This window comes from Cervus canadensis, chromosome 29, assembly GCF_019320065.1.
Source record: "Cervus canadensis isolate Bull #8, Minnesota chromosome 29, ASM1932006v1, whole genome shotgun sequence".
In the NCBI taxonomy this organism is placed as follows: Eukaryota; Metazoa; Chordata; class Mammalia; order Artiodactyla; family Cervidae; genus Cervus; species Cervus canadensis.
The window spans coordinates 140,207-153,404 of NC_057414.1; the positions used below are offsets into that span (position 1 = coordinate 140,207).

At 38.8% G+C, this 13,198-nt stretch overlaps 1 protein-coding gene across 1 annotated transcript; it reads left to right on the forward strand.

Moving 5' to 3' along the window:
- The first annotated feature begins 773 nt into the window (after positions 1 to 773).
- On the forward strand, positions 774 to 6,474 carry LOC122430553 (tripartite motif-containing protein 64-like). The gene is made up of 5 exons (XM_043451177.1): positions 774 to 1,184; positions 1,682 to 1,777; positions 2,461 to 2,699; positions 4,836 to 4,945; positions 5,990 to 6,474. Exons 1-5 carry the CDS (start codon positions 774 to 776, stop codon positions 6,472 to 6,474), a joined length of 1,341 nt encoding a protein of 446 aa, XP_043307112.1.
- Positions 6,475 to 13,198: the final 6,724 nt, after the last annotated feature.

The following is a 13,198-nucleotide window of genomic DNA, read 5'->3' on the forward strand; positions in this document are numbered from 1 at the left end:
TGGAGAGAGAGAGACAGATTGAGATTATATATATGCTTTTGTACCAATCAGCTGACAAAAGTTACTCTGGAGTCATCCTAATATTTATCCTCAGGTTAACTTTAAACAAAAAAATAGTTGCAAGTGACTCTTTTATCTAATTTCATCCTTTTTATTATAGCAAGAATAAAACCTGTCTGTAGTCACCATTTCCAGGTTTGTACTGTGTTTCTGCTTAGCCATTCAGTCATGCTCAACTCTTTGCAACCCCATGGACTGTAGCCCACCAGGCTCCACTATCCATGGGATTTCCCAGGCAAGAACACTGGGACCAGTTGCCATTTCCTTCTCCAGGGGATCTTCCCAACCCAGGCCTCCAACCCACATTTCCTGTTTCTCCTAAATTGTAGGCAGATTCTTTACCCACTGAGCCATTGGGGAACTCCAGGTGCAATCGTGGTAAAGAACCCACCTGGCAATCCAGGACGCTTAAGAGACATGGGCTCAGTCCATGGTAGCAAACATCCCCTGGAGGTGGGCACAGCAACCTATTCCAGTATTCTTGCCATGAGAATCCCATGATCAGAGCGTGGTGAGCTACAGTCCATAGGGTCACAAAGAGGTGGACACGAGTGAGCGACTAAGCATGCAGGTTTGTGTTGGGGTTTAGCAAATATGGAAATTATACAGAGTTCAAGACAGGACTGGGCCAAAGGCTTTATTTCCCCTGATCCAGGCAGAAGAAAGACTTTTTCTCTTGCCCTCTCTTATTTGTCTCTTTAACGTTTAGAAACATGGATTCAGATGAGCTGGAAGCCTTCCAGCAGGAACTCACCTGCTCCATCTGCATGAACTGCTTCCTGGACCCCGTCACCATAGACTGTGGGCACAGCTTCTGCCGTCCCTGTCTGAGCCTTTGCTGGGAAGAAGGCCAGACTCCAAGGAGCTGCCCTGAGTGCAGGGGAATATCAGAGAGGCCTGATTTCAAAACCAATACTGCCCTCAAGAGGCTGGCTTCCCTTGCAAGACAGGCCAGAGCTGACCACGTCCACCACTCTGAGGAGCAGATCTGTGAGACACACCAGGAAGCCAGAGGCCTCTTCTGTGAGGCTGACCAGACCCTGCTCTGCAGGCCCTGCTCTGAACGCCCCGAGCACGCAGCTCACAGCCACAGTCCAATACACAGGGCTGCTGAGGAGTCCCGGGTAGGTGATGCCTCTGGAGCAGTTTGGGATCTAGAGGCTCCTAAGTCAGAGAGGAAGACGAGGATGCTATGATGGTGATGGGATGGAGACAGTGGAGGTGGGGTTTCTGAATGTGGATCCTCACGTATAATGTGTCCTTTCAGGGTTGTTGCCCAGTTGTCCACACGTGTGGAAATGCAGCCTTCTGGGGCGGGTGGCACCAGGGCCCCAGGCTTCTGATGGGGGCTTGAGGCTTTCTTAATCAACCTATATAAATGTGGAAGTCTCAATTTATTAGGGTATGGATTTTGTTATCTGTAACTTTCCCCCTGTTCTCTAGCATACACTTCTGTCACTATCACATTCAAGCGTCAGATTCAGATTAATGTGGGAAAATCTGACCGCAGTATTCTAACTAAAGGTTTCTGTGTAACCAACAACTGCCTTTGCTCATGAATAAGGGGATGAAATTTACGGTCTCATCTTCCATGTCACTAAATCCCATGGGTATTTTGCAGGAAAAATTTCTGAAGAGAATGGGCTCTTTATGGAAAAAGAGAGAAGAAATGCAACTCATTCTGAACCAGGAAGCTAAAAAAGCTTGGTCATTTAAGGTAAGAATAAAAAGTTACTATTTATTTGTATAGATAGTTATATAATTCTAGCTGTTTGGTCCATTTAAGTTCTCATTGGTCTCTTCCCTGGAAAAGCTGTGGTTTCAAATGAACTATCAGTGATCACAATTGAAACAGGCCAATGCATGCTAGTTAAAGGATGCTAGTACATGGGAAAAACACAGCATGAAAAGTGTTCCTTGGCCAAATTTTGAAGATTTGAATACAGCTTTTCAAATGAAAATGAAGTATAAGACACATTGCCCTAAGTGTGATTAGTGAAGTAGGAGAGGTGAATACAGTAGTATCTAGAGGGAAAATAGAGCATATTTTAAAAACTGTACAAAGTGAGGTTTACCTCATTAACAGATATTTAGAAAAATCAGGGAAAGGGACAAGAGAAAGGCAAGATTCATGTCAGAGAAGAAATAATGAATAGAGTAAGAACCTTAGAGAATCCTCCTAGGGAGAGAGCTTGGACCCCTCAGATGGCTTGATTCAAGCAAAGAAGGATACTAGGAACTCAGAGAATGCATGGACAGGAAAGACCAGCAGATACAGGACCTTTGATGTGTGAGGCAAAAACTTTGCCAAGAGCTTTCTTGATGACCTCAAGGAAATATTATTTGAGTTTTGTTTTGAATGTGAGCATAAGCAATGCTTTGAATCCACTATCCCCTCAGAAATATGTGGCCCTAAGGAAGGTAATGATTAAATTTGAATATCAGAGGAGGCATCCATTGCTCCAGGAGGAGGAGAAACTGCATCTGGACGCTCTGAAGAAAGAAGCCAAGGAGATTTGTCTACAACTCAAGGAGAGTGTGTTCAGAATGACTCAACAGAGAGAAAGTCTGAAACAAATGTACAGAAAGCTGACTGAGATGTGCCACAAGCCAGACACGGAACTGCTCCAGGTAAGAAAGGAGTGTCCGTCCTCAGAGAAACACTCTTCTAGACAAGTTGCTATGACACTGAAATGTTCCCTGCATATACCGTTACTCTCAGCTAAGAAAGGATTTTCCTTCACCCCCATTATTTTATTTGTCCACTCCCCTATTTTATCATATCCTGGTAACTTTTGGAAGATGTTTTGCCCATTTCCTAGCTAAAATAGGACTTTTTTTTTTTTTTTTTTTTTTTTTTTTTTTTAGTGTGATCAGGGGTACTATCCAGATAAGTTTCCAAAATCAGCAAAATTCCATGACCAGGAGAATGTTAACTTTCATGGAGTAAATCTAAATGTGGTCCCCTAAACCTTTGTCATTCCCTGTTATCCCAGATTTTCTGGAGATACTAGTCATCAATTTCCATGCACTCTATAATTCACTTTATATGGTTCCCTGTTTTGGTTTATTGTTTTCATAGATGGTGAGCTCTGTCCTTGGGAGTAGCACTGGGCAATGAGTGACATTGGAATCCTAGATGTTGCTACATCATTATATATTCTTCATGGCTCCCTTCCTTCCTTAATGTGCACTGAGGAAGCCCATCATATTTTAGTTTAAGCTCTGTTACAATGCCTTCTGACTGTTCCTTAGAAGAGAATTAGCAAAACAGTATCTTATTGAATAAAGAATAGAGAAGAAGATGCAAAAAGACAGAAATCTCATGATTAACATGATCTTTTTCTCCTTGCAGGCCATGGGAAATGTATTGGAAATGTGAGTATACACTAATGATTTTTTATTTATGGGAAAGTTGTTCTCTTTTTGATGAAATGGGTGCACAGTCGTTCCTTAGTACCATGGGAGATTGTTTTCAGGTCCTCCCCAATATCTAAATTCCAGAATGCAGGATTCCTTATACAAAATGCCTTGGTATTTTCAGTTAACTTACAAGAATACTCCCTTACACTTTGTCATCTCTAGACTACTTATAACAGCAAATATACACAAGGTAAATTGCATATTATTCAAAAAATTCCCTGGTATGTGGAATTTTCAAGTTTTACTTTCTGGAAATTTCTTCTCCAATTTTTTTATTCAAAACCAGGAGTAAGAATGGAGGAATAGATAGACTGGGGATTTGGGATTGACATGTACACACTGCTATATTTAAAATTATATATAAAATAGTAGGTCCAACAAGGACTTCAATAAAATACATAAATATGTATTTATACATAAAATGTATAAATAAATAAGTACATAAGTAAGCAACTCAGAATTTACAAATTGAATCCACATGTGAATCCATAGGTGCAGAACCTTCAATATCATCTTTGTGGCTATTTTCTATTTTATTTCAAAAGAATTTCAGGGCCTTCTGATCCTTGGTCTCAGAAGTTTCCTTTTCATTTTGCTGAAATCAAATATATCTGAAAACATTCTGACATGCTGGACTTTGTTTCAGCCACTCACCCCATCTTCTCCAACCTCACCACAATAAAACTTTGGAAGGAATTTGCTAAGATATCACAGAGGAAGCACCTATGCTTGTGAGTTGGAAGGTGAGAAAGGCCTGAAAGAGACAAATTCCCTAAGAATGAGAAGAGGAACTGTGCTTTTGTTCAGAGGAGTAGCAGTGACTCAGCATGGTCCATCGTTGCAAGCTCCCTCGTAAGAAGGACCTCAGAGGGAGTGGCTTTCTGCTGCACACTAAGTTAGACTTTCAGACCAAGGTAACCAGGTTGGAATTGGAATCCCTTGCTGGTCTGACAAGAGCAAACAGGTCTGGATCAATGAACTCTTCCTTGTAGACACTGAATGCATCCTTGATGACTACTTGCTGACTGCAATCTCAAAGGCTTAGCCTGAATTTTTTCTCTCTGTAAAATGCCCAGGATCTTTGCATTATCTGAGACGGAATAGAGGAAGGGAATGAGGTTCAATGAGTGGAAAACTGGACTAATATTTGAGAATAATGGAGAAGTTGAAATTTGATATAATTTATATTTAGTAAACAGTATGGTAATGCTTTTATATTCCCAACTGTGTAGAATATATTGTATATGCAATTAACCAAAAATAGGAGAATTCTAAGAAAATGTCCTGAGTTAAAAGCTGCTTTTGTGCAATAGTCATGTGTTTAGACTTTGGCCTTGAAATGTATTGGATATCATTTGTTTCAGGACCAACTTGGCATATATGCAGAATCCTCAGCCAGTGAACCCAGAGCTCACTTGCTGGCCTGTCACTGGAATCCTAGACATGCTGAACAACTTCAGAGGTAAGGGTCAGCCCTGTGATGATCAGGACTATGCTTCATTAGAGTTTCCTAGAAAGGAACCTTCTTTTGTTGTTATTTTGTTTTTTCCTGAAATATGATAGTACTTAACTTCCCAAAGTGGTAACATCTTTTCTGCCTGTGTAGTCAGATTACAGAAGTCAAAGTTGACCTTTGCCATCTGTAGTTTACTGAAAATACAAAACCAGATACATACATTAAGTTACAACTGGCATAAGGGAAGCAATAGTAGAACAACCAGGATGCTCATGTTGTTATAAAGAGAATATTTAGCTTCATGAGTAGCCATCAACTTTGTGTTTATTCAGGTTATTTCACTCTTGAAAGATTAATTGTGGTATTTCTGGTTTTGAATGTGTTCTGCATTTCATGTGCATTTGTTATGTATTGTACAGAGAATATTTATTACTCCTAAAATAAGGACTAATTTACAAAACAGATTAAGATTGGCTTATGCCAGATAACTGTAATGCTCTTAGATCAACCTCAGGACAACTGAAAGGCAAGGGATAAGGGAACATGGTTAGCCAGAATATCCTTTCAGAAGCTGAAAAACTATGCATTTATGGATTTCTATCAAATGTTTAGACCTTTGAGAAAGTAATAGATAGAGAATACACCCCAGTAAATTTTCACTTGACAGCAAAGTGCCATCTATCTATTAAATAATATTAAAGACAAAGAACACAAGAAAGTTTTCTAAACAAAAGATAAAATATATTTTAGGTGAACTCTGAAATAAACTATCAAGAGATTGACGTTAGAGACTTCACACAGTTTATAATGTATCTTGGGGGTTTTTTTGTTTGTTTGTTTTTTCCATTTCTATATGATTTGAGGCATTCTATATGCTGTAGAGAGAATGATAACTCCTGTTGTTCATTGAAGAGCCAGTCTGAACTCCTTTTGCTTTGTTCTGTGTTTACTTGGGGGAGGAAAAATGAAAAAAGGCAGGGGGTAGAGAGCCTCTGCCTCTCAGAGACATGGAAATCCCACTTGCTAACCTGGTTTTTTGTCTTTCTACAGTGGATAATGTTCTGACTCAGACAACCATTCACCATGTGAGCCTTGATGATGCAAGTGTGATGTCGGGAGATGATCCCCATGGCCTGTCCAGACAGTTCGATGGTGGGGAGAGCTTTGTGGCCTGGGGAGCTCAGGCTTTCACTTCCGGGAGGCATTACTGGGAGCTGGATGTGACACACTTCTCCAACTGGATTCTGGGGGTCACTAAAGATATCTTGACAAGTGATACTATTATCCGTATTAATTATGAAGAAGCATTTCTTCTATTTTCTGAAAAGGTGAACGACCAGCATAGTCTCTTCACCAACTCCCCACCCTTAGTTCAGTTTGTGAAAAGGCCTCTGGGTAGGATTGGAGTGTTCCTGGATTATGACAATGGAGCTGTGAGCTTCTATGATGTTTCCAGAGGATCCCTCATATACAGTTTCCTTCCTTCCTCCTTCTCCTGCCCTCTGAAGCCTTTCCTTTGCCTTAAGTCTCCGTGAATTACCTAGTTCCATGACCATATTTTTGAAATTCTTCCCTGAGGAAGTTTCTATCTTAAACCTCATGCAAGGTCACAGAATGATACCTGACCATGTCGGAGCACACTGCAATTTAATGAAACATAATGATTTTATGTTTATAAAATGTCTTATTCATGTTGAATGTATAAATTTCTTAATAAAGTTTCTTAACACAAAAATGCATTATGGAGTATCTCATAGAATAAAATCAATTGCTTTCATTCTTTAAATGATGGGTTTATTAAAATGAAAGTTACATATCATAAAGATTAGCCTATTTAAAGTATATAACCCAGTTGCTTTTTTATTTTTATTTATTTATTTATTTTTCATTTATTGATATTAGTTGGAGACTAATTACTTTATAATATTGTAGTGGTTTTTGCCATACATTGATTAGAATCAGCCATGGATTTACTTGTGTTCCCCATCCTGAACCCCCCTCCACCTCCTTCCCCATCCCATCCCTCTGGGTCATCCGAGTGCATCAGCCCTGAGCAGTGTCTCATGCATCAAACCTGGACTGGCAATCTGTTTCACAATTGATAATATACATGTTTCAATGCTATTCTCTCAGATCATCCCACCTTCGTCTTCTCCCACAGAGTCCAAAAGTCTGTTCTATACATCTATGTCTCTTTTTCTGTCCTGCATATAGGGTTATCATTACCATCTTTCTAAATTCCATATATATGCATTAGTATACTGTATTGGTCTTCATCTTTCTGGCTTACTTCACTCTGTATAATGGGCTCCAGTTTCATCCATCTCATTAGAACTGATTCAAATGAATTCTTTCTAATGGCTGAGTAATATTTCATTGTGTATATGTACCACAGCTTCCTTATCCATTCATCTGCCAATGGGCATCTAGGTTGCTTCCATGTCCTGGCAATTATAAACCGTGCTGTAATGAACATTGGGATACACGTGTCTCTTTCATTTCTGGTTTCCTCAGTGTCTATGCCCAGGAGTAGGATTGCTGGGTCATATGGCAGTTATATTTCCAGTTTTTTAAGGAATCTTCACACTGTTCTCCATAGTGGCTGTACTAGTTTGCATTCCCACCAACAGTGTAAGAGGGTTCCCTTTTCTCCACACCCTCTCCAGCATTTATTGCTTGTAGACTTTTGCATAGCAGCCATTCTGACTGGTGTGAAATGGTACCTCATTGTGGTTTTGATTTGCATTTTTCTGATAATGAGTGATGTTGAGCATCTTTTCATGTGTTTGTTAGCCATCTGTATGTCTTCTCTGGAGAAATGTCTCTTTAGTTCTTTTACCCTTTTTTGATTGAGTCGTTTATTTTTCTGGAATTGAGCTGCAGGAGTTGCTTGTATATTTCTCAGATTGCTTCTTTGTCCATTGCTTCATTTGCTATTATTTTCTCCCATTCTGAAGGCTGTCTTTTCACCTTGCTTATAGTTTCCTTTGTTGTGCAAAAGCTTTTAAGTTTCATTAGGTCTCATTTGTTTAGTTTTGCTTTTATTTCCAACATTCTGGGAGGTGGGTCATAGAGGAGCCGGCTGTGATTTATGTCAGAGAGTGTTTTGCCTATGTTCTCCTCTAGGAGTTTTATAGTTTCTGGTCTTACATTTAGATCTTTAATCCATTTTGAGTTTATTTTTGTGTATGGTGTTAGAAGGTGTTCTAGTTTCATTCTTTTACAAGTGGTTGACCAGTTTTCCCAGCACCACTTGTTAAAGAGGTTGTCTTTTTTCCATTGTATATCCTTGCCTCCTTTGTCAAAGAGAAGGTGTCCATAGGTTCGTGGATTTATCTCTGGGCTTTCTATTCTGTTCCATTGATCTATATTTCTGTCTTTGTGCCAGTACCGTACTGCCTTGATGACTGTGGCTTTGTAGTAGAGCCTGAAGTCAGGCAGGTTGATTCTTCCTGTTCCATTCTTCTTTCTCAAGATGGCTTTGGCTATTTGAGTTTTTTTTTGTTTTTTGTTTTTTGTTTTTTTTTTTTTTGTATTTTCATACAAATTGTGAAATTATTTGTTCTAGTTCTGTGAGGAATACCGTTGGTAGCTTGATAGGGAGTTCATTGAATCTATAGATTGTGTTGGGTAGTATACTCATTTTCACAATATTGATTCTTCCAATCCATGAACATGGTATATTTCTCCATCTATTTCTGTCCTCTTTAATTTCTTGCATCAGTGTTTTATAGTTTTCTATATATAGGTCTTTTGTTTCTTTAGGTAGATATATTCCTAAGACCATCCCCGTGGAAAAGAAATGCACAAAGGCAAAATGGTTGTCTGAGGAGGCCTTACAAATAGCTGTGAAAAGAAGAGAAGTGAAAAGCAAAGGAGAAAAGGAAAGATATTCCCATTTGAATGCAGAGTTCCAAAGAATAGCAAAGAGAGATAAGAAAGCCTTCCTTGGCAATCAATGCAAAGAAATAGAGGAAAACAACAGAATGGGAAAGACTAGAGATCTCTTCAAGAAAATTAGAGATACCAAGGGAACATTTCATGCACAGATGGGTTCAATAAAGGACAGAAAATGTATGGGCCTAACAGAAGCAGAAGATCTTAAGAAGAGGTGGCAAGAATGCACAGAAGAACTGTACAAAACAGATCTTCATGACCCAGATAATCACAATGGTGTGATCACCCACCTAGAGCCAGACATCCTGGAATGTGAAGTCAAGTGGGCCTTAGAAAGCATCACTATGAACAAAGCTAGTGGAGGTGATGGAATTCCAGTTGAGCTATTTCAAATCCTGAAAGATGATGCTGTGAGAGTTCTGCACTCAATATGCCAGCAAATTTGGAAAATTCAGCAGTGGACACAGGACTGGAAAAGGTCAGTTTTCATTCCAATCCCAAAGAAAGACAATCCAAAAGAATGCTCAAACTACTGTACAATTGCACTCATCTCACACGCTAGTAAAGTAATGCTCAAAATTCTCCAAGCCAGGCTTCAGCAGTATGTGAACCATGAACTTCCAGATGTTCAAGCTGGTTTAGAAAAGGCAGAGGAGCCAGAGATCAAACTGCCAACATCTGCTGGATCATCAAAAAAGCAAGAGAGTTCCGGAAAAAAACATCTATTTCTGCTTTATTGACTATGTCAAAGCCTTTGACTGTGTGGATCACAATAAACTGTGGGAAATTCTGAAAGAGATGGGAATACCAGACCACCTGACCCACCTCTTGAGAAACCTGTATGCAGGTCAGGAAGCAACAGTTAGAACTGGACATGGAACAGACTGGTTAGAAAAACTAAAGAGCTTCTTGAAGAAAGTGAAAAAGGAGAGTGAAAAGTTGGATTAAAGCTCAACATTCAGAAAACTAAGATCATGGCATCTGGTCCCATCACTTCATGGCAAATAGATGGGGAAACAGTGGAAACAGTGTCAGACTTTATTTTTTTGGGCTCCAGGATCACTGCAGATGGTGATTGCAGCCATGAAATTAAAAGACGCTTATTCCTTGGAAGGAAAGTGATGACCAACCTAGATAGCATATTAAAAAGCAGAGACATCACTTTGCCAACAAAGGTCCGTCTAGTCAAGGCTATGGTTTTTCCAGTGGTCATGTATGGATGTGGAGTTAGACTATGAAGAAATCTGAGGTTGGAAGAATTGATGCTTTTGAACTGTGGTGTTGGAGAAGACTCTTAAGAGTCCCTTGGACTGCAAGGAGATCCAACCAGTCCATCCTAAAGGAGATCAGTCCTGGGTGTTCACTGGAAGGACTGATGCTGAAGCTGAAACTCTAATCCTTTGGCCACCTCATGTGACGAGTTGACTCATTGGAAAAGACCCTGATGCTGGGAGGGATTGGGGGCAGAAGGAGAAGGGTCAACAGAGGATGAGATGGCTGGATGGCATCACCGACTCGATGGACATGAGTTTGAGTAGACTCCAGGAGTTGGTGATGGACAGGGAGGCCTGGTGTGCTGCGATTCATGGGGTCGCAAAGAGTCGGACAGGACTGAGCAACTGAACTGAACTGATTCTTAAGTATTTTATTCTTTCTGTTGCATTGGTGAATGGTATTGTTTCGTTAATTTCTCTTCCTGTTTTCTCATTGTTAGTGTATAGGAATGCTAGGGATTTCTGTGTGTTAATTTTATATCCAGCAACTTTACTATATTCATTGATTAGCTCTAGTAATTTTCTGGTAATTGCTTTTTTAATATACAAAAATTTGTGGAACCAAGAGCTATGTAATTCCAGAACATATGCATCACCCTAGAAAGAAATCAATGCCCATTAACATTTATTCACCATTGCCCCTCCCCCTTCTGATGTCACCTTCAATCTAGTTTTATTCCTCATGGATTTTTTTTCTTTATATATATATACATATATATATATATACACACACATATAATTGAAGTATAATTGACTTGCAGTCTTTCAGATGCATAGCAACATGATTCAGTTATACATATATACAAATATTATTTTTCAGACTATTTTCCATTATAGATTGTTATAAGATATTGACTACAATGTCTCTGTGCTATACATTAAGACTTTGTTGCTTGTTGGATATCTATATTTTAAATTATAAATCTAGAATTCTGTTCATGTTGTCAAATAAATGGATTCAAAATATCATAAATGTTTTAGTTAAGCAAAAGTTTATGTTTTCTAAAATATATATATTATGCATATTCTTTATATATATATGAAGTATATATATATGAATGTATATGTGAATATATATATGAAGTATATATATATATGAATATATATGTGAATATATATATGAAGTATATATATATATATGAATCCAAAAGCTTTTTGACTACACTTGATAAAGTCTTGAGAAAGAACATCAAAAAGAAAAAGAAGGGATGGAGAAATTGGAAAACGTAAACCAAATGAAATAGGAGCAATGAACATGAAATAGAAAAAGTGAAACAAACTAGATAAAAATAAAATATCATCATACAGTCCAGCCTAGCCCACCAGGCTCCTCTACCATGGGATTTTTCAGGCAAGAATACAGGAGTGGATTGACGTTTCCTCCTCCAGAGAATCTTCCCGACCCAGGGATCAAACCCACATCTCCTATGTCAACTGCTTATCAGGAGGATTCTTTACCACTGAGTCACCGGGGAAGCCTATTTAAATGTACCTCAAGTTTATCAAATTAATCTAGAAGTAAATTTGAGAAACACCATCTTGGGTATTTGTGGTTCATGTTGACATATCACAGGACATGTGAGATTTATAAAAAAAAAAATCTAAGAAACTTTGTACATCTCATTATTTACCAAAAATGTGTGTCCATGGAACCCTCTTTCCTAAAATTGTTTATCAAAAGCTCAGAGCTCCAGTGGATTGAGGGACATACTGTGAACAAAGTCTATTTAAAATGCACATTTAATGGGGAAAAAAAAAAAACAATCCTAACTCAAAACACTGGCTTAATTTTTGAATGTTTTCTGTCTTGCAAAATATAATCAAATCACACATTTAACATTGCATCAACATCTTTTGTTCTATTAAGAAAAATGAAGCACTTCAGCTACAGCTTTCTTATTCTCAAAAGACGGGATTCCCAGCAAAGGGGAAATATGTGCTACACTCAGTGTTATTCAAAGGAAATATGAACTTTTAAGTTCCTGGTAGGGCTTGATCATTTTTATTTAATGTTTTTATTGTATCTTCCCTTTTGACTCTGCTGGTAAAGAATCCGCCTGATAGACCTGGGTTCAATCCTTGGGTTGGGAAGATCCCCTGGAGAAGGGAACGGCTACCCACTCCAGTAATCTGGACTGGAAAATTCCATGGACTGTATAGTCCATGGGGTTACAAAGAGTCAGACACGACTGAGCGACTTTCAATTTTATTATGGATGATATCTACCAGCAGAGTATAGGTGACCATTCAACCTTGTCCTGCCTTATAAATTAAACAGGAGTGTTAGAACTAGAATGGCTTGTTTCTCTATGTAAAATAATTAACAAAGGGAAAGGGCTTCCCTGGTGGTTCAGTTGGTAAAGAATCCACCTGCAATGCAGGAGACTGCCTTCAGCAGAGTAGACCCGGGCTTGATCCCTGGATAGGGAAGATCCCCTGGAGAAGGAAATGGCAACCCACTCCAGTATTCTTACCTGGGAAATCCCAAGGACAGAGGAGACTGACAGGCTACAGTCCATGGGATCGCAAGAGTCAGACATGACTTACTGACTAAATCAACACCAAAATAATTACATGCAATTTTGGGGGGTCAAGCACAAGTAGAAGTGCATAGAGGCACATGTTTTCATCCGCCTAGCCAGCCTATGTCTTTCTGTTGGTGCATTTAATCCATTTACATTTAAGATAATTAATAGTATATGTGATCTTATTACCATTTTCTTCATTGTTTTGGGTTTATTTTCTGTAAGTCTTTTTCTTCTCTTGTGTTTCCTGCCTAGAGAAGTCCTTTTAGAATTTGTTGTAAAGCTGGTTTGGTGGTGCTGAATTTTCTTAACTTTTGCTTGTCTGGGAAGATTTTGATTTCTCCATCAAATATGAATGAGTCTTGCTGGATAGAGTGTTCTTTGTTGTAGGTTCTTCCCTTTCATCACTTTAGATATGTGGTGCCACTCCCTTCTGTCTTGTATAGTTTCTGTTGAGAAATCAGCTGATAACCTAATGGGAGTTCCCTTTTATGTTATTTGTCATTTTCCCCTTATTGCTTTTGATATTTTATCTTTGCCTTTAATTTTTGTCAGTTTGTGTC

Coding starts and splice junctions, on each gene's coding strand:
- LOC122430553 (XM_043451177.1), top strand. CDS start 774: ATGGATTCAGATGAGCTGGAAGCCTTCCAGCAGGAACTCACCTGCTCC. Junction 1,185..1,681: donor GGGCTGCTGAGGAGTCCCGG/GTAGGTGATGCC, acceptor GGTATTTTGCAG/GAAAAATTTCTGAAGAGAAT. Junction 1,778..2,460: donor AAAAAGCTTGGTCATTTAAG/GTAAGAATAAAA, acceptor CTATCCCCTCAG/AAATATGTGGCCCTAAGGAA.